We start from the raw sequence: 21054 nt of genomic DNA, 5'->3' as shown, positions 1-21054 counted from the left end.
TTGCAGCTACAATTTATCATCGAAGAAGACGTGCTGCATATTTTGATAAGATGCCATGCAGGACAAATAAATTACAGGGTGCAGAATGGGTAGCTGAAATTTTACGTGGACACCCAAATAGATGCTACCAGAATTTCAGGATGAAGAAAGAAATTTTTCGAGAAATTTGTTATCAACTGAGGGATAAGTACATGTTACGAACAAGTAACTACATTCAAATACCGGAAATGGTTGGGATGTTCCTCTTCACATTGGGGCATTGTGTAGGGAATATATTGGTGTAGGAATGTTTTCAGCATTCTGGAGAAACAGTTAGCAGGATGTTCCATGAGGTATTGCATAGTGTGTACTTGTTATCATTGGACATCATTAAATCGAGGGAGAACCAGTTTGACGAAGTCCCTGTTAAGATTAGGGGTGACCCAAAATATAGCCCATTTAAAAATTGTGTTGGTGCCATCGATGGAACACATATCCCAGCAGTGATTCCTAAAACTGACAGAGGTCGATTCGTTGGGAGGAAAGGCACAACGACACAGAATGTAATGGCAGCGTGTGACTTTGATATGCTGTACATATTTGTGTCGGCTGGATGGGAGGGATCAACACATAATGCACGTGTGTTCCAGGATGTAATTTCAACACCGGAATTACAATTTCCAATGCCACCTCGAGGTAAGTCTTACTTTATGTAGTTATTGTACTTTCTTATGACATAATTTATTGTTATATAATTTATTTTTATTCGTTTTTACCCTAAACAGGAAAGTATTATCTAGTTGATGCGGGGTATCCTAATAGGACCGGTTTTCTTGCACCCTATAAAGGTGAGAGGTATCATTTATCTCAGTTTGAAAATGGTCACCGAGCAACAGGTCCTCGTGAGGTGTTCAATCACACACACTCGTCACTCCGAAGTGTAATTGAAAGAATTTTTGGGGTTACCAAAAATAGGTTTCCTATATTGAGAACGATGCCATCTTACCCCTATGAAACCCAGGTTCAAATTGTAATTGCGTGCATGACACTTCACAACTTCATTCAATTGAGGGTGACGAATGACGAAGAATTTATAGAAACGGATGAAGGGGCAAGTAGTTCATCTCAAGAACCAACTATAAAGATGTTGTTATTGGTGTTGATGATTTGCGCGATGATAGGACCATGTCCTCTGTTCGGGATAAGATTGCAGATAAACTTGTACGTAGGAGGCAGAGGTAGAGACAATGAGTGCTTAGAGTGGTATTAAATTTATATTGTAGTATTTAATTAATGTTGTAGTACTTAATTTAAATGTGGACATGTAGGTTTATTTGTATCGAAAAAATTGTCAATTTATTCTTATGTGGTGTTCTAAAAATAACAACTCTTTTATTTGGCAAATAACCAAACAATGCACAATTCATTACAGCTTATAAGCTTTAAACAACTTTTTGATTTCACCAAACACCTCACAATTTATTTCACAGCTTTAAGCTCAGCTTATTTTCCACAGCTTAACAGCTAGCGTTGAAAATCAACACAACCGCTCTGCCAAACAGAGCCATGAACTAGTTCAATTTTTAAATCTCGTGGTCCTATTTCCAGCTATTCTGTAATGTGACGTGTATACAATATAGCTAATCCAAATGATGACTACAAGAGCATGCAAATATCAAGAGTCTCAGAAATATCCCCTTTGAAAAGGATATGTTTCTGAGAAAGGATTAACAACTTCATAACTGCTGAATTAAATGAAAAATAAAGCCCAAATTCACAACTAGCCCATACATAACACTTATGAAATCCAACAGTTCTGCAATCTTTGAAATAAATTAAACATAAATCCCAAATTCAAACATGTCCCATACATAACACTTAATCAATCCAAATGATCTATAATCTTTGAAAGAAGTTAAACATAAATCTCAAATTAAAAGAAATGCCATACATAACAGTTAAGAAATCCACCTAAACACAATCTTAATCCAAATGATACACAAACCCAACTTCAAAGATATGACCAGCACACAATATCAGCAGGCAAGAACCCATCCTTAATCTCATCAAGCAATCGGAATCATTAACTTGATTCATCGAGCCAATCTTCATCGTTGAACCTATAGAAAAAAAATTCCACGTTGGGCGTAATAGTTAACAGAAACTTATATACTAGGTAGCATCATGTTTGAAAATATCTACCTCCTACGTACAACGTCAGAGGTAGAAGCTCTCTTTCCACGACCTCCAGAACCACGCGAAGGACTCACAGGATTGATCGTATCCACTTGCAAAAGTTCTGAACATACACAGAATTGATGAAAAACAAAAAATGAAATATCAACAAAATCAAAACCACATGTACTAGAAAATGAAAATATTTACTTTCAAGCTGAGATTCAAGATCTTGAACAAGTTGTTCATACTCTTTAATCTCATTAGAGTTCATGGGAGTAGATTGATTGAATGCTCAAAGTTGTCTTCGTGTATTGATAAGCGTTGCAGTGATGTTTGCCCTGTTTTTATAAATCTTGGATTTCTTAACAACCATCGACAGTAATCTCTCCTCATCATATTTCTCCCCATCCTCAGCATCCCGATGTTGGTCTTCTTCCTCTTTTTTCATCCTACGCTCTTCCATGCTTTGTATATAGCTATTCCAATTATGGTGACTATTCTCCATCATCCCTTGAAATCCAACATTGATACTATCACTCATAGAACCAGAAGAGTCATTCTTTCCGCCTTTCTCCCGTAGCCTAGCACTCTTAACAGATTTGGAGCCAATCAGTCTTTCAATAACATTAGCATCATTGCCATTGGATGCTTGGAAAGGAGAATCATTTTCATTTACAACAATACCTTGAGGTTCACTCATTGGTGTCTTAGACAACGAGGTTTGATTTTCATTCAAACCAAACGAATCCCTTTGGTTAACTCCTAAATCGTACGCAGCCATAGGACCTTCAAATGGGGCATTCTTATTAAGACCTAGTTCATGACCAACCTTACTATTAGCGTTATACATCTGCCATTTGTAGCAAGTCCTCAGAATCAATCAACAGTGCTCATACTTGAAGTATTGCTTATAGGTTTTGAAGAAAAATGATCTTGCAGACCGCTCCTGAAAAGTTCATAGAAGCAATTAGTGTAAGCAATCAATTGCAGAAGATGATCTACAGCTAGCCTATTATACATTTCCCCAACCCAAAAATCAAACAAAACCAACCCATAATCAGTTACAAGTTTGCAAGCAAGCTTCTTTGCAGCTAAATACAAGCCAAAATAGAATAGAAGACAACCCAACTTCTTGGATTGAAGCCAGAAATAAAATGAGCTTGAGTTGTCTTTTCAACTGCTGATAACATCTATGTCCCAACTGGCTATATCCCATGTCATCCAACCAATTCTCCCTAGATTTGTGTAACCTGTAAGTCATGACAATTTAAGGAATAGTATTGTCTTTCTTCCAGTCTCTTCCAAAACATGAAAAATAAACTTTAACTAAGAAGAAAAATATGTAAGTTGCTTTCAAAAAACTATTATTGGATTGTTCTGCAAAAATAAGGCATCTGGATACTGCTATTGTCTTTTTCTCTAAGAAGCATAGGTGATGCTCAGACTCTTAAGAGGGTTTTCATACTACATTAGCATTGGAGGACCATTTAGCTTCAGACTTCAAAAGAAGTAGCAATTCTCTTTAGAGTTTAGACCTACTTGTGCACATAAAGTTAAGACCTAAAGTTAATGCAGATGTGTGTGTCTGTCTGTACTCCACCACATTATAATTAGCTATTGCTCCACACAAGCATGCCTATTGTAACTTTTGGGACAACCCATAAAATGCTCTTCACAAGCTTGTTTAAGGTCATATAGAAATTATAAACAAAAGGGTCTCAGGCATCTTTGATACAGACAGGGCCCAACCGCCCAAGAGAGAGATTATCTCCAAAAAAAAATTATTAGAGACAAAAATGGTTATGTATCCAGATGCCCATTGCATGTGTTATAAATCATGCCCATTGCATGTGTTATAGTTAGGGGTGTCCATTCGATTTTCGGTTCGGTTTTTAACCATAACCGAAATGTCCGAATCGATTCGGTTATGATATTTTAGCATCCATAACCAAACCATATATTTCGAATAACCAATCCGAAATAACCATATTTTTCGGATCGGATCGGTTTTCGGTTTTTGAAGAAATGGAAAAAGTATGAATAAATCTCAAATAGAGTGAGAAAATAGCCTATGATCGACTCCAACTCCATCTAACAAAGTTTAATAAAAATTCATGATAATGATAATAAATGTATTATCTCATCACAATTGAAGAAAAGTAAATTTATAATAGCGAGAGGCGAGGGAAATAATATGATCAAGAAAAAAAAAAGAAACGTACATGAAGATGTCTCTTCACTTTCGCTTTAACAATAATCATTCTTAATTTATATGAATTTTAAAATGATAAAGCCACCATGAGTTTTAACTAATCAATCTTAATTTATAATTTGTGTAATGATTAGTTTAATTGGTATCTAATTTATAATTTGTTATGAAGATATAATCAGAGTTTTACAAATACTACTTTGCCTCCCATAGTCTCATTGTAATACCCCGTTTGGAAAAAATGAACATGAATCAAAATAAAAGTAATTAAAAATGTCAAAATTTTACAAATGAAATTGACGAGTTTAATTGTGGAAGTTTTGGTTAAGAAATGTTAAGAATCGAACTTAACGAATCTGAAATTTGATAAAAACCTAATAGGAACTCAAATGTTATAATCGTCAATAAGTTGCTGATAATTTGGTAAATAGGACTGTTAGTAGGGGTATTTTCGGTATTTCACAGTTGGATGGCATTTTTTAAATTAAAACTTGGTTATTTTGAAAATTTGTTAAAAAGGTGGGGACAAAAGTGATATATTTGCTGTAGCCATCAAATAGACAAAAAGAAATCAGATTTATGTAAAAAAAAAGAAAAAAAAAAGAAAAACTCAACTCATTCTTCTTCTCACACACGCACCACCGGCCAACACCACAACTCCGTCGCCCGGCCACCGTTTCGGATGGTCAACCTACCGAGAAGCTTCTCCCGACCCCCACGAGCATAACCCAAGCGACCTTGCCTCAAACCATCGCCCGTAGCCACCGGAATCACGCTTGGAAGCTTGTGGTCACCGTGAAGAAAAAGCTCCGATCTGGCCAACTCTGGCCACCGCTTAGCATGCCGTCACCACCAGACTGAGGAGCACCTAGCCCAACCAACTTCCGGCCAAAACAACCCCCGGATGCCTGAGATTCGAGTTTGACCCGGTTTTGACCGGCTGGAATTTCATTTTCCGGCGACCCTGAAGTTCTATTCTAACTGGTTTCGTTGTTCTGCACGTGTTGGCGATGTTTTTGGATCCATACGGATAGCGTTGGAGCATCTTGGCAATTTCATCATAAATACGCGTATACATATGATATACGTACAGGTATAAATACTAAGCTAGAGTATTATTTTTGATTAATTTGGTTATGAGTATGATAAATAGATTAGTAGTAGACTCTAATTAGTGGACTCGTGTATTTGGCGGGGGACGAGTGTGAGGGGTATTGGATGGTCTTGCGTATAAACTAAATAATGTAGAAAATACTTAAAAGTCGAACTAGTGTGAACTAGATGATCAAATATCGGATCATTATGTTAAATAATAAGTATTCTAAATAATATTTAGATGATATATGTTTTATATAGACATGTACTAATTGGAAAGGCTAGCCAAGGGTATTTTGGTAATTTAAATGGTGGATGTTTATTAACTAGTATTATATTGGCATATTGGAATAGGTGATCGAGGAGATTGGACTTGATACTGTAGACGGTTAATTATTTGATGCACTGCTATCGAGATAGGGATTTCTCACCCTTTTATTTCGAAATACTTTTAAGCCACCGAATTGCTTAAATGGTAAGTTTTGGTTTCCGTCTCAATTTTCTCCAAGAGGAAACAAGCCTTGAGGGCTTACCATTGTTTCTTTACCTACTTGTCAATGACATATTATATGTGATTTATTTTGGTGATTATATAACCTTGAAATGCTTGGCCATAAATCGGGCATTATGTAATCTTCATGCATCATGATGAATGGATGTTGTATTTATATTTGTTGCGTGGACATGAATTGTAGGATTACATTAGATGCAGTGTTCCGAGGATGGACTCGGGGTTCACGTTAGGTGTTGGATGATTTGGGCACGTGCGTGGATGATGGTTAAGAGCCTTGTGATGGTCCTAGGCCAGAGGATTCCCGTAGCGGAATTTGTCACTGCACGCTGGCTAGTATGTGATGCTAGGCCAGGCGTGGCAGGTTGAGATATCACTGTAGGGCCAGCAGTGAGTGGTTGCGACTACACGTGTGCCAACCTTCTCTCTAGTGGTTTGAGGTTGACGGATATGTGATTGTGGTATTGATTGGATGCTAGAGAGAGAGGTAGTGAGGTGGATTCTCGTCGACTTATCGCCGTAGGGCGGGAATTTGATTTAGCAACTTGGGTGTCATTGGTGGAGGATATGGAGGTTCGGTTGGGTTGATCGGGTGCATTAGCTTTGCACTACATATTGTTGCATTGATGATTCGTTATAAATTTCCAGCCATACTAATATTCTTGTGTTTTATTATTTATCTCTACTGAGCCTTCTGCTCACCCTATCCACTTTCCCTCTCCACAGTTGAGACAGGATCTAGTGCACAGGCTGTGAATCAGCAGGAGGACGCCTGACGAAGGTGGCCTGTATATTAGTTTGTTTTGTGTATTTACATGGTACTTGTGTGTGATATATATATACACACATACATACATGTATGGTTATGTTTTGGGGGTGAACATGCATGGATATGGGTATATATGCATGACGTGTTGTTTGCATTTTCACGTATGTGTGTGCTAGTTGTAGTATAGAGAATTATGTAATGGTTGGATATGGATGATATATGAATGACCGAGAGTGGTAGTTTGTGATTTTTGGATGGTTGATGTTGATGATGGACTTGGTTATAAATGGTGGACCCTGAAGGTCAGTGGATTTGGATGTATTGGAAGTGCTTATTTATTGTGTCATTGTTACAGGTGAGTTTCCTCAATTTATGGGAAGATGCTGTTGAAATTTTTGGAAAAAAATTTTATGTTGGTTTGGAATGTAATACGTGAGATAAGTATGGTTTTGTGTATTTGTCATTTTCTTCACGCTCCGCGGATTGGGGCGTGACACTCATATTCCAATATGTAACTTATATATATATATAATCTAATTTAATATATATTTATATAATATATATTAATATTATTCGGTTTTTTCGGTAATAATCATAATCGTAACCGAAAAAACCATAACAGTAAAAATATCCAAACATTTACTAAAATCATAACCATATCCGAAAATCGAATAACCACAGTTACGGATCGGTTTCTCGATTGCGGATTGGTTGTGGACACCCCTTAGTTATAGTGGTGTAAATTTACTGACTTGATTTTTGTGTAATAAAGATGAGATCTAGTATTGATTTTATGTAAAAATGTGTGTATTTATGTTGAAGTGAATCCCATTTTGAACAAGATGAACTAACATAGGGGCAATCGAAACATCCTTCTCCCATATTTGACTCATTAGAATTGAGATAATAACGATCATTTGTATTACAAATGAGTCTATGGGCAACAAATTTATAATTTCTAGGATCCATGAGGCATTAAATCCTACCCATTGCAAGTACTAATATCCGGAACCCATCCTTCACGTGACCCAGACAGAGCATCCATCCTAAATTGCGTCAAAACTGTATTCATGAATCACGACGCGGCACGTTGAAAGTTGGGACTTCTGAAACTTTACTCTGCCACGTTTTCTTATTACAGAAAAACAAAAAAAAAAAAAAAAAGAAAAAAAAGGGGCGATGACTGGAGAAAAATTGAGAGAAATATTTTGAACCTCAGCTTCAGACAAACTAATCAACCCAACTGACTTCTTCAAGATTCGGTTGGGATCCCAGACACCCATTGCAGGGTCCTTCAACACAGGTACTCCCTTCACTCCGATCTCTACAGCGTTTCTTTTTCATATTGGGTTTACATCTGATCAAATCTGATCCAAAGCAAAATCCAATTTCGGAAAATCCTTCAGGGGCTCAGGGCTGATTTCTGGGTCAAGCTTGAAGGGAATGGTAAGTGATGCAAAGATCGGTGTCAAAACCAGTCCACGACTAACACTATTGCCTCTTGTTGCTCTCATCTTTTATGAGGTCTCTGGGGGTCCTTTTGGAGTAGAGGACTCAGTGAAGGCTGGAGGTGGCCCTCTTTTATCTCTACTCGGATTCTTGATATTCCCTTTAATCTGGAGCATCCCTGAAGCTCTGGTAACAGCTGAGCTCGCTACGAGCTTCCCCGAGAATGGTGGGTATGTTATTTGGATATCTTCAGCTTTTGGTCCATTTTGGGGATTTCAAGAAGGATTTTGGAAATGGTTTAGTGGGGTAATGGACAATGCCCTTTACCCTGTATTGTTTCTTGATTATCTAAAGCATTCATTTCCAGTGTTTAACCACGTAATTGCTCGAATCCCAGCTCTATTAGGAATCACTGTTTCGTTGACATATTTGAACTATAGAGGATTACATATAGTTGGCTTCTCTGCTGTTTTCCTTGCTGGTTTTTCGCTTTTCCCTTTCATTGTAATGGCAGTACTTACAGCTCCTCGAATTAGGCCTAGACGATGGTTAGCCGTAGATTTTAGGAAGGTGGATTGGCGAGGATACTTCAACAGTATGTTTTGGAATCTGAATTATTGGGATAAAGCAAGTACTCTTGCGGGGGAGGTTGAAAACCCAAGCAAGACGTTCCCAAAGGCACTTCTTGGGGCCGTTATTTTGGTAGTTTCTTCGTATTTGATTCCTCTTCTTGCTGGGACTGGAGCCTTGGACTCACCTTCTGTGGAGTGGAGTGATGGATATTTTGCAGAAGTTGGGATGTTAATTGGAGGTGCTTGGCTCAAATGGTGGATCCAAGCAGCTTCTGCAGTGTCTAACTTGGGGTTGTTTGAAGCAGAAATGAGTGGTGATGCCTTTCAACTACTTGGGATGAGTGAGATGGGAATGCTTCCATCTCTATTTGCTTCAAGGTTAGTCATGCTGCCTTGTTTGGATTCTTAAACTGGTTTTATTAGTACTCGGAACAATTGATTGATGGTTAGCTTTTATTCTGTAATGTGTACTTTGCAGATCGAAGTACGGCACGCCCACCATTAGCATTTTGTGCTCTGCGACCGGAGTAATCTTCTTGTCATGGATGAGTTTCCAAGAGATCTTGGAATTTCTTAATTTCTTATATGCTATAGGAATGCTTCTAGAGTTTGCAGCTTTCATAAAACTAAGAATAAAGAAGCCAGAACTTCACAGGCCATATAAAGTCCCCTTGCAAACATTTGGTGCAACAATGCTTTGCTTGCCCCCTGCAGTGTTGCTTGTTCTTGTGATGTGCCTTGCGTCTGTAAGGACTTTCTTAATAAGTGGTTCAGTTATCATTCTGGGTTTCTTCCTCTACCCGATTTTAGTTCACGCGAAGGAAAGAAAGTGGGCACAATTTAGCACAGAACGACCATCACCAGCACCAGCAATACCATCCAATGCCGGTGTTGAAGGGCATTCAGTTGCGTCACAATTGCCTCTACAAGATGAAGATCATGAGGCCTCTATGAGCCTTCTTTCAGACATTTCATATTCGAAAAGGGACATTGGGAGCTCTGAAATGTCAAAGATAGGACCAGACACTCCTGGTATACCTCTTGTACACTAAATCATTGTCAAAAATTTAGCTTTCATACAAACATTGAACTACTTACAGAGTTTATGTTATCTTTGTATTTGAACCCTTAATATATATTTAGCACTCAAAATAAATTTGCTTTGTATACTAAAACCATGATTAAGTTAACCTTCCCCGTCGTTTTCTGTTACAGACTAGAGTGAACAATCTGGTATTAGACTATTCTCCTCTTGAATACTAGTATAGCTTCTCCATCAAAAACAATGGCCTAAGGTGTACAGTTCATGTGGATAGTCAAATAAGCAAGACTTGATGAACAGATTTGAGGCTTGCAAAAGTAGGGGAAAAAAAACATTGTTTTGTACATGGCATTTCATGATAGATGAACCCTAACAATGTCAGGGACATTAATAAACAATTGGCACAGAAGTGTGTCGTTCCAAATAATATGGAAGTACTGAAAAAGCGGACGAGCTGTGCCTATGAAAGAAGCTAATATCATCATCGCGTCTTATATACCAAATTAAACCATTATATTGCTACAACTGTCTGTTTTGCAAGGATAAAAAGCTAAATGGGAAAGCCATAAAAAAAGAGAGGAAGAGATCTAACATCAGATTCATACTTTTAGCCTCCAATTCGCTTCATTGAATAGAAATGAAGCTCCACAGAGTGATATATAAAGTATTACAGGTCCGAAAGACTAGACAAACCTAGATCTCTCAAGTACATTCATGCAGGAGGATTGGGATAAACTTTTGGTTTTGGCTTTACTTCAATTTCGTTCACACTCCGAACAAAGATAGCATCTGGTTCATGGCTGCAAAATGCACAAATAGCAAATTTAGCACTGTAAATGCACGCACACACGTGTGTGGGTGAGAGAGAAAGAGAGATCTTTCTTACGGTTTTTCTCCCTCTTCAAATGTGTAGCTCGATGCCACAGCCAAGAGACGACCATCTTTGCTAAAGGATAAGGCTGCAATGCTTGTCGGATACTTAGAGTACTGAAAAACAAGAACATAGTTAACATGAATAGTTAACTCTAAATTTTTTATCTGTGAATTGGGACTGCCAGACGGCTACCTGATACAGTCTCTTTTTGTTGTTTCCATCCCACACATTAACAAAACCATCACAACCGCCAGTTGCAAATGTACCATAGCTGCAGATGCATTTGGAAACATAGATTAGTAAGTATAAGTCGAGCATAGATTAATATATATAAGTAGTCTAATAGCCTATAGAGTAGCAGCTATTATCACAAATTCTGAACTCGTAACAATGTCAACTTGACACCCCTTCAAAGTCGAAAAGTAATCTATTAAAAGCTGAAGCACACTCAAATGTAACAATCATCTATTAAAGGTTTTGTAGTCAGTAAATATCATAATCACAAGTTTCATCTCAACACGAAAGCCAACTACACAAAACAAATCTGCATTTCTGCCAATTATACCATTAAGAAGTAAGCAGTCTGAAGCCTAGGTTTGATTTTTTAGCGTACTGTAAATCAAAATATTGCCAGCTCATCTTCCAAACTCAAATTCATTATCAAAATTTTCAGACCAATTAACCACTTAGACTTAGATATATAAACCAGCATTCCCACTACAAAAGAAAAATAAAATAAAACAAACCAAATCAGTCGCTTCAAGGAAGGGCCTTTCCTTTGGTTGCACAAATGCAAGTATGAGTTATTTCTTTGCAACTGACAACCAAAATACTGCAATTTGTGGCCATTGCGTACAAGTGATCCCAAATAAAACAAGACAATATCCAACAAAATAAATTATTTTGAAAATAAAGACGACCATGATGATTTTTGAGGTTTTGGTCCACCACCTATATTTCATCAATTAAAAGAATTCATAAACAAAACCTGCAGAGAACTTGAGAAACTTACACAGGGTGAAAAGCAATTGCATTTACTGGATAAACAATGTCTCTTCCAGCCTCTGATTTTCGATGACATTTGAATGCATATCTGCAAGAGACTCAAGTCAATCAGTACAAGGTTACAAGCTGAAATGCAAGAAAAAGGAAACCAGGTCATCAATTTTTATGCAATTATATCCCTTATCAAGACAGAAGGTACCATCTTCTTACCACATTTTCCAGTTACAGATCATGATAAAATATCATTTCGGTTGAGTAACAAGTTGGTAACTAAGGCCTGCTTGGCATTTGATTTTCAATACATGTTTGTCCACAAATGTTTTCAAATTTTTGAAAGAAACAAAAAACTCATTTTATAGTCTATCTATTTTTCATCAAACAAAAATTTTATTGCAGAACCAAAATATAAAAATCATGTTTAAGATGTGTTCAGCATTTCTGCAGTGACTTTTTATTTTTTATAGTACATGTAAACAAGCAAATCTGAAAATTGTTGTTTGAAATAATTATTGCCAAACATATTCACTGTTTTTTTAACTCCTGAAAAAAGTTATTGAACTCTATTCTTGATTTTTGAAAAATTACTAAACGTGCCTTACGTGCTTAAATTTTTCCTTAAATATTATGTTTTTCCTTTCCGTCTTCAGAAACAGACAGCTGCCAAAAAAAGATGACTGTAAAATATGCGTCCAATAAAGAGGAAAAACAATTAAGTAGCACATCATGCAGCAGTAGGAAGCAATGTGGTACCGATATCCAAGATATCCAGAATATCAAAGAACATGGCACATACTTTTTGCTTTGAGTTGGCTCAGAAAGATCAAAAAACTCCATTGCCACACGGCCTTCAACTGAACTAAGAGCATATCCTGCACATAGTATTCAGAATAAGTAAAACACATGATTGACACCAAAATGCATCAGGCAGACCTGACTGCTTTCAGCCGAACATGCTGTTATGTAACCGCATGTCATGATTAAAGTGGACTAATTGCATTGCAGGCACTAAACAGTCTTTCATTGGGTTACCTCTCTGATTTCCCCACTATTAAAGCACAAAGTTGCATCAATCAAAATTTGAAGAATATTGTTTCGTTTTTTATTACAGAACTATGTATAGAAACATCATTTTCAAAATTTTCAAGCAGTTGTACATTGAATCCAAAGAGGATAGAAGCATGATCTTAATGTAGACAGATGGACAACTAGTCATTCTGTGTTGAATATATTAAAATTTTCAAAATTACTAACAAAATTTGCGGAGGTATAATTTGAAGTCACTACCATAATGCTAGAGTTCAGATCACTACCTGTACCGTTGGGATAACAGCGGACACATCTTGTTTGATACTTTAATGAAGATTCCCTCCGTTGCTCTGGCTGAGACATGTTTCTCAAATCATAAACATTTACATGTCTTCCTGCAGTTGCCACCACTAGGCGGTGTCCAACAAGAGACATAGAGTAAACACGCTCAGGTTGTGGATATGTCCCAACAAGAGTACGCTCTTGTCCACTTGCACCCCTGGGATCCCAACACTTCAACGTTTTGTCCCAACTGCCAGTGATCACTTGCCCTGAAATTATTAAAAAATGGGAAGATAATTATATGCTATAGTTTTGCGGAAGAAAACAATAAAAGTGCATTTCATGGTCTATATATTTGATTCCTAGAATGATCGGATAATAGAACTAAATACTTCGTTTTGAAGAAAGCACAGTACATAAGGAACTAAGGAAGTATGAGAAAGTGCCATCACATAGATGTAGGAGGATCCATTCATTGTTGCCAACTTCTATACCACGTAATTTGTGATTAGCAATTTAACACAACAAAGAATCCACATAACACACGATCTATCACTTATATCAAAGTCAAAAATCTTAAGTTGTTGACTAAATCAATTTCCTGATTCGCTCCTCCCTTAATGCAGCTGTGCTAGTTCATATGAATGGAGTATTGAATCATCCTTCTTCCTTCTTAAACCTTATAATATCATGGGTTACCGTACACAGGAACAGAACGACAATCATAACTGCTTCTTTTGCTATCTTTTACTGTCAAACTCTCCTCTAAAACTATTTCTTTCGTATGTTTAATCTTTCCTACAATTTCACACCTAAATCTGCACAAAATTACAAAATTTTTCCTTTCTGTCAACGTTTGGTAGAAAGCTAGGACTTGCTTTTCCTATTTTTTTTGTTCTCCCGAATGGAGAAGCTGGAATTTTCATTGCAGCCAATGTTTTGTTTCCCTCCCCAAACAAAAAATTCACTCAAGGACACATGCAGGTCATGTTTCCGAAGTCCACCCCTCATCACAGGGTCTCCCGGCTAGAAGCAGGTACCCCTGGTAAACTTATCTTTGCCCAAGGGGCAAAAAAACTCTGTTTGTTGTTATTTCGAGTTCTTGCGGAACAATGTTATGTACGTGAAGCACCTTTACCAGGAAACCCAGAACATCAACTTGTAAAATACAATTCCCTATTGACCATCAGTCCGCAAGGCCCATCTGAAGTGAAGCAAATATCAAGGCGATAGAGTAAGGTACAGTTATCACTATCAGCATTATACACATTATATACGGATGAAGCCCATGGCTCGGGATTTTCCCCGGAAAAAATCTGACACCCATTCTGTAAAGTCAGTCATAGTTGCATAGGATTCAAAAGTCTTGAACTCATATGTTCTTACAGATACCATCTACATTTCAATTAGGACAATATGTTCCATGATTCCATCTTTGAGATCTCTAAAAAAATTACTTTTCTAAACTTTCTTTGATAAAAAATGGGGGTTTAGAAGAAGCATATTACCGATAATGGATTCTCTAGCCTCTATGTATGTTATAGCATTCACGAATCATGATAAAACATTGTCCCAGAAGACTAGAAGGAAATTCAGACTTATTAATCAAACATATATTCAACCTTCAAAGCCACACCTCCATTGTTCATTCTATAAAGTCAGCTGTGTTCCAAAGCCTTGATTAGAACATTTGAAAGTCAATATTCGACAGGTAATAGATAAGGATCAAATTGAAATGTAAAGTTGTGAACTACACATAAATGTAATGGGTGCCTCTTTGAACGTAGAGAATCTAAGCATAAACTGGTGGTTGCCCCTACATCTAATTGTAAAGTCATTCAGCTATACCACTACATACTCCTTGGATAAATCTTTGATATGAACCACCCATTTCACCAAACATCATGAGAATGTAATGAAGTAAAAGAGAAATACATTTTCAAAATTTGAACTTTCTTTTGTTTTTTGAGATTTTATTTATTTATTTTTTTAGAAGTAAACTCTGACATGTTTAATTGTACAAAAAATAAATGATCTTCCAAGCTTCCTTAAAATTGTTGATGTGATCAAATCAATAACTAAGCTTATACACCACTACTAGAAAGTGAAGAAGTAAAGTGAAAGAGAAGCATGTAAACACCACTCAACGTACCTGTGGCGTAGGAGTACTCAACACAGCGAACAGGTGCATTGTGCTTTCCCAATATATCCTCCTTTCCATGGTTGAAAACAAGTCTGGACATAATTCCAAAATCTTAAGCATCACAAAACAACTTTTCAAGAGAGTGTAGGTTCATTAACCTACGTTATGCTATTTCGATACTACTTAAGCTTATAATATCCAATATAGATTACAATATTATTTCAACGTAAGTTGATTTTGCGAAGACCAAAAGAACTTTAAGAAAAACCCTAATGTTTTTTATACTCTTACAATTCAATAATCAAATTTCACCCCGTTTCCAGCAAAAAATTTCAAATCTTTTGCACAGATATTACCTGATTACTACAAATCCAATAGATAAAGAAAGAAAATGTGACACCATTTGTCTAACTGTGGCATAATCACATTCTATGACCCTATAAGCTTATGTATTTCTTTGGTCGTCAAACACCGAAGCCTTGCTAGTTCTGAGCATGAAGAGAACACAACATTGAACTCAGTTCAGAAGTTTCCTTATATTAAGAGCAAGCACATTTTTTTCTCTACCCACTTTGCTGTAAAATAGCTTATACAAAACTACTAATGCAATAACCACACTAATTTCGTAACAGCCCAAATCAGAAGAAAACAATCTAAATTTATAAATCAGAAGGGTAAGTTAGAAAATGAGAATCAAGGACAAGTATGTAAAAGCTAACAAAGACTTGAGAGAAGTTAGAATCTCACAAATCTAAAACATTACAGGGAACCCAGTAGCCATCAAGCCAGTTTCCTAATAAGTGGCTAGATCTTTCACTTTATATTCCAATCAACAGAATATTGACACAATAGATATTTTCTGACCTTCTGACAGTATTGTCGGAGCTAGCACTGAACCCTGAAGAATCATCATGGAAGCAGCAGTCAAGGACTGGCCCACCGTGCAAGAACTCTCCCCGCAGGACATTGGCGCTCGCGTCATATAATCTCACACTCTAGCCGGGAAAATGGATCAGAGAAAGTTTTCATTAACGCGAACAACAGAAATAGAACTAGGGTTTTGCATACCTTATCCCAGGAGGAGACGAGGAGGTGATCGCTGTGGTTTGAGAAACGGAGGTTCGATATTCCGTCCGTCGGCGGGTTCGAGAGCTCCCTGCCGGCTCCTAGCGGCGGCGCAGCAGCTGTCATCTTTGCAGATCAGAGAGAGGAAGTATTCGTGTGATAGTTGAGAGATGAAGCAATAGCTGTTATAGGGTTTGGAGAGAAGGGAGAGAGGGAAAGAGTTTTGAAAGGTAGAATGAGAGAGATTATTACCGTTTATTTGGGGCTTTTAAATTGCGAGTTTGAATTTCAAAATGGGTGGGCATATCCACATCCAGCCCAACCAAAGAAGTCGTGAAACCAATAAACATGTTTAGGCTCTTCACAAGCAAGATGACCGAAACTTCACAAGCAAGATGACAGATTAATTTTCTATCATATACGTGTGCCAGTGTTTTGAAAATCTGACCGCCCGATTGAACCGGTCCGACTGGTTTGGGTTCCGGTCCGATCTAATATGTAAAAACCGGGGTTCTGTCCATTTCATGTGAAGTTGTGAATTGGACCATGCAAACCTATATATGTTTAAATTTGAAAAATATGTTTATATATTGCATGATGCGTGTGTCTTTCGAAGGAAAAAAAAAAAAAAAACTACGTTTAGAGCAAATGCAATGGGCAACATTTGCTCGGCCATGAATCCTATATATTATAAAATTGATGGCCATGAACTTAAGTTTTGACACATCCCTTAATATAACCACATCAGTAAAACAAAAATCTTCATGCATTATCGATGTCTCATTAAAAAATCACCATTGTGATTGCTCTTATGAAGCCTTTCATATTTAAGATGAGATGTTATTTGAATATATTATATTATTTTAAAAGTGTTCATACACATTATAATGAGATAAAAAAAATATTTTTGCATATTTATATATTAAATACATTATGATAATATATTTAATAATTTCAATATTTTTTACATATATGCATTTTATCTTTTCACTATATGCTTCTTTGTATTTTTTCATACTGCTTGTTTATTTTAGGGGTGTTAAACAGTCAGTTTTTGACATAAATTTAACAAGCCAAATGGTCGGTTTTTTCGGTTCAGTTTCGTTTTTAGTGGAGAAATGTGTAAATTTTTTTTAAAAGAAACCAACCGATCTGTTTGGTTTCGGTTTTGGCAGTTTTTTTTAACAGCCCTAGTTTATTTATTTTATCATTTTTTATGTGATAACTTAAGAACCTATGAATGATTTTGAATTTTTGATAGAGACATATTAATGATGTATTTCTATATTATTAATTACCGTGAGTATTATAGTACTTATAATAATGTATTATGTTGAACCCTAACATGGAGGGAAGAGAGGAATCATTTTGAATTGAAAGGAAAAAAAGTGTAGAGCCAAAAGACATGGAAGAGAATAAGTCACATCACTTAATTTCCTAAAATGTCCAAGCATACAATGCAAGGGAGGGCTGGTCCTATGTCCTTTGCCAGATTTCGTATGTTTCTTGTTTGGCTCTTAGAGCAACTCAAATGCAAGGTTCTAAAATGGGGTGCTAAAATTCCATTTTAGCACCTTGAATAGTGTAATTGTGGGGTGCCATAATGCATGGATGCCAATCATGGGTACTAAATGGAGTGCTAAATTTTTTATTGGGCCAAGCCCATTTAGATTAGCTCATAAATATTAGGCCCACTAAATTAAGCCTGGTTTATATTTTTCGACTTTAATTTAAAAAATGATTTTCCTTTAATATTAGAAATTTTGAATATTTCACATTGAAATTTTTGACCGCCAATCTTTTGACTCACCCAAATTTTGGCCGTCGAGATTTGAAATTTAAATTTTTGACTGCCCATTTTTGACCCGTCCAAATCAAAAATATTAAAGACGACCAACCTCAATCCCCATTTACCTCAATTATGTATTTCATTATCTCTTTCTTTAACTACAAGTATCCTCTAAATTATATTTTATGGATAATTTTTCGGATATTCTTAACGATATCCTCAATCCTACGGAGGACTCCAATGAAGATTTCAATTTGCTCGTAGTTGCCATGGAAGAAGAGGAATTGGCTCGTCAAAGACATCTACCCCGCCATCAGAGTTCTATTCTAGGCCATAGAACGATTAATCGTGGTAGACATGATGGTGATAAAAGACTCTATCGTGACTATTTCTCATATGATCCAATGTATCCTCCTCATTTATTAAGGAGGAGGTTTCGTATGAATCATCCTCCTTTTTGTCGAATCGTTGATGGGGTAGTGTCTCACAACGACTATTTTCGTCAAAGAACTGATACTGTTGAAGTTCTCGGTTTATCTTCAATTCAAAAGGTTACAACTGCACTAAGGATGCTTGCATATGGTCAGTTTGCAGATTCTGTGGATGAGTATATTTGAGTTGGAGAAAGCATTGTCCTAGAGTGTTTTAGAGAATTTGTCGCAATAATTGTCGATGTGTTTTGGCCTCATTACTTAAGGGCACCAAATAATAATGATAATGCTAGATTGTTAACCCTTGGAGAGCAACTTGAGTTCCCTGTGATGTTGGAGAGTATTGACTGTATGCATTGGAAGTGGAAAGATTATCGTACTGCATGTCAATGGATGTATACTGGCCATTGTCGTACCCCGATAATAATACTAGAAGCAGTTGCCTCCCCAGATCTTTGGATGACATGCTTTCTTTGGGATGCTTGGAGGGCTTAATGACATCAACGTATTAGATTGATCCCCTGTTTTTGATGCCACAGCTTCTGGACATGCTTCTACAGTCAATTATTCGATTAATGGGCATGATTATATAATGGGATATTATCTCGCTAATGGTATATATCCTGGATGGTCAACCTTTGCGAAAACAATTTCAACTCCACAAAGCATGAAAAACAAACATTTTGCTATGATACAAGAAGCAAGGCGGAAGGATGTTGAGCGAGCATTTGGGGTACTCTAGGCTCACTTTGCTATCGTACGTGGACCAACTCGTGTTTGGGATACCAATACACTCGATAATATCATGAAAGCATACATAATAATGCATAATATGATAATTGAATATGAAGGAGGCTATGGTGAAACTAAGTTCAACGGTAGTGATAAACGTCTCAATGAGCCAGTTTCAACAACCAATACCATCGAAGTTAAGCAGTTGTTCAAAATGTTATAGCATATTAAAAGTAGTGAAACTCACTCTCAACTGAAGATTGATCTTATCGAGCACTTATGACAATTACATGGGATTGAGTAGTTTATTTTAATCATGTACTATTTTGAATTACAAACATGTTGTCATGTTTTATATAGTTTAATAGCCCATATATTAATGTAACAAACAAATCGGATAAGCCCATTAGCCCATTTACATGCTTAAAGTGGACCAAGTTGAACAACCACAACCCTACAAAAACCCCCAAATTCAACAGCCTTCTTCTTCTTCTTAACCTCTCTTTGTCTCACACCACACTTCGCCGCCGGGAGGACACCGGACACTCACCCATCTCTCAATCCTTCAAGCCTTGTCAATGAAACGATAACAAACCTCTAATTCCATCTTCAATGTCTACATAGATTGACAAATGGTCCGGATCTGTGCATATATTGGATATAGAGATTTTGTTCTTCATAGGATCTCTTTATCTCAAAGGAAGAAGATCCTGGTAACGGTCAAAATTTTTTGGCTCCAAATTTTTGCATCTTCATATTCTCTCTCTTCTGGAGTGCTAAATATAGCACCTGAACATGTGAAGTGCTATTTTAGCACTTTCAATATCACCCCCGTTGGAATGCATAAAAATGGAGTTGGGGTGCTATTTTGTAAGTTACCCCCATATTGCACCTTCGTTGGAGCTGCTCTAAGAGCAACTCCAATGCAAAGTGCTAAAAAGGGCTGCTAAAAGCTCATTTTAGCACCTTGAATAGTGTAATTGTGAGGTGCTATAATGTATGGATTCCAACCATGGGTACTAAATGGGGTGTTAAATTTTTTTATTGGGCCAAGCCCATTTAGATTAGCTTGTAAATATTAGGCCCACTAAATTAAGTCTGGTTTATATTTTTCAACATTAATTTAAAAAATAATTTCCCTTTAATATTAGAAATTTTGAATTTTTAATATTGAAAATTTTGACCGCTAATATTTTGACCCGCCCAAATTTTGGCCGCCAAGATTTGAAACTTAAATTTTTGACTGCCCATTTTTGATCCGCCCAAATTAAAAATTTAAAATATTATCTCGCTGATCTATAGTCTATAAATACAACTAACCTCAAACCCCATTTACAACAATTATATATTTCATTATCTCTTTCTTTAACTACAACTATCCTCTAAATTATATTTTATGGATAATTTTCCGGATATTCCTAACGATATCCTCAATCCTACGGAAGATTCTAATGAAGATTTCAATTTGCTTGTAGCTGTCATGGAAGAAGAGGAATTGGCTCGTCGAAGACAACTACCTTGCCATCAAGGTTCTATTCTAGGCCATTGAATGATTAATCGTGGTAGACATGATGGTGTTGAAAGACTCTATCGTGACTATTTCTCAGATGATCCAGTGTATCCACCTCATTATTTAGGAGGAGGTTTAGTATGAATCGTCCTCCTTTTTGTCAAATAATTGATGAGGTAGTGTCTCGCATTGACTATTTTCGTCAAAGAACTAATGCTATTGGAGTTCTCGGTGTGTCAAAATGCGGCAAGTCCTTTGGGGCCTTTTTCCCTTTTTGTCCGTGGACCAGTATGAGTTTTCGCGTTTGAGTCTCATAATTTTGTTAAAAGAAGAATGAACATATAGACTCTGTTTGGAAATTTCTGTATTTTTTAGTTTTTAAAAATGATTTTG

At 36.7% G+C, this 21054-nt stretch overlaps 4 protein-coding genes and 1 long non-coding RNA gene across 7 annotated transcripts; 3 read left to right on the top strand and 2 right to left on the bottom strand.

Annotated features, from left to right (window-relative positions):
* Window positions 1-1801: 1801 nt before the first annotated feature.
* Window positions 1802-4035, bottom strand: LOC120004565. 2 transcript variants are annotated; one of them, XR_005469558.1, is made up of 3 exons: window positions 2365-4035; window positions 2182-2278; window positions 1802-2099 (listed from the first exon to the last, which is right to left on the bottom strand). XR_005469558.1 is itself a non-coding variant. In XM_038853931.1 (2 exons), the coding sequence occupies exon 1, from the start codon at window positions 3005-3007 to the stop codon at window positions 2450-2452; it is 558 nt and encodes a 185-aa protein (XP_038709859.1). In that variant the 5' UTR covers window positions 3008-4035; the 3' UTR covers window positions 1802-2099; window positions 2182-2449. The 2 variants fall into 2 exon arrangements, 1 of the variants encoding a protein (XP_038709859.1); XM_038853931.1 differs by having other exon boundaries at window positions 2182-4035.
* A 766-nt stretch (window positions 4036-4801) lies between these two features.
* On the top strand, window positions 4802-7009 carry LOC120004154. The gene is made up of 3 exons (XR_005469461.1): window positions 4802-5459; window positions 5816-5936; window positions 6699-7009. It is a non-coding gene; the product is annotated as an uncharacterized LOC120004154 (long non-coding RNA).
* Window positions 7010-7917: 908 nt separating this feature from the next.
* Window positions 7918-10202, top strand: LOC120004147 (probable polyamine transporter At3g19553). 2 transcript variants are annotated; one of them, XM_038853416.1, is made up of 4 exons: window positions 7918-8044; window positions 8148-9140; window positions 9241-9794; window positions 9978-10202. In XM_038853416.1, the coding sequence occupies exons 2-4, from the start codon at window positions 8185-8187 to the stop codon at window positions 9980-9982; spliced, it is 1515 nt and encodes a 504-aa protein (XP_038709344.1). In that variant the 5' UTR covers window positions 7918-8044; window positions 8148-8184; the 3' UTR covers window positions 9983-10202. The 2 variants fall into 2 exon arrangements, with proteins under 2 accessions (XP_038709344.1, XP_038709343.1); XM_038853415.1 differs by lacking the exon at window positions 9978-10202 and having other exon boundaries at window positions 9241-9931.
* A 185-nt stretch (window positions 10203-10387) lies between these two features.
* On the bottom strand, window positions 10388-16569 carry LOC120004149 (mitotic checkpoint protein BUB3.1). Its single transcript, XM_038853417.1, has 9 exons — window positions 16203-16569; window positions 15999-16129; window positions 15144-15226; window positions 12994-13260; window positions 12477-12552; window positions 11691-11771; window positions 10871-10949; window positions 10691-10791; window positions 10388-10604 (listed from the first exon to the last, which is right to left on the bottom strand). Exons 1-9 carry the CDS (start codon window positions 16323-16325, stop codon window positions 10517-10519), a joined length of 1029 nt encoding a protein of 342 aa, XP_038709345.1. The 5' UTR covers window positions 16326-16569; the 3' UTR covers window positions 10388-10516.
* Window positions 16570-18173: 1604 nt separating this feature from the next.
* Window positions 18174-19161, top strand: LOC120003562. The gene is made up of 3 exons (XM_038852580.1): window positions 18174-18595; window positions 18686-18768; window positions 18959-19161. The coding sequence occupies exons 1-3, from the start codon at window positions 18174-18176 to the stop codon at window positions 19159-19161; spliced, it is 708 nt and encodes a 235-aa protein (XP_038708508.1).
* The last annotated feature ends 1893 nt before the right edge of the window (window positions 19162-21054 follow it).

Source organism: Tripterygium wilfordii, chromosome 8 (genome assembly GCF_013401445.1).
Source record: "Tripterygium wilfordii isolate XIE 37 chromosome 8, ASM1340144v1, whole genome shotgun sequence".
NCBI classification, from domain to species: Eukaryota; Viridiplantae; Streptophyta; class Magnoliopsida; order Celastrales; family Celastraceae; genus Tripterygium; species Tripterygium wilfordii.
The sequence above is the reverse complement of the archived record's forward strand: the minus strand, read 5'-3'. Positions and strand labels throughout refer to the sequence as shown.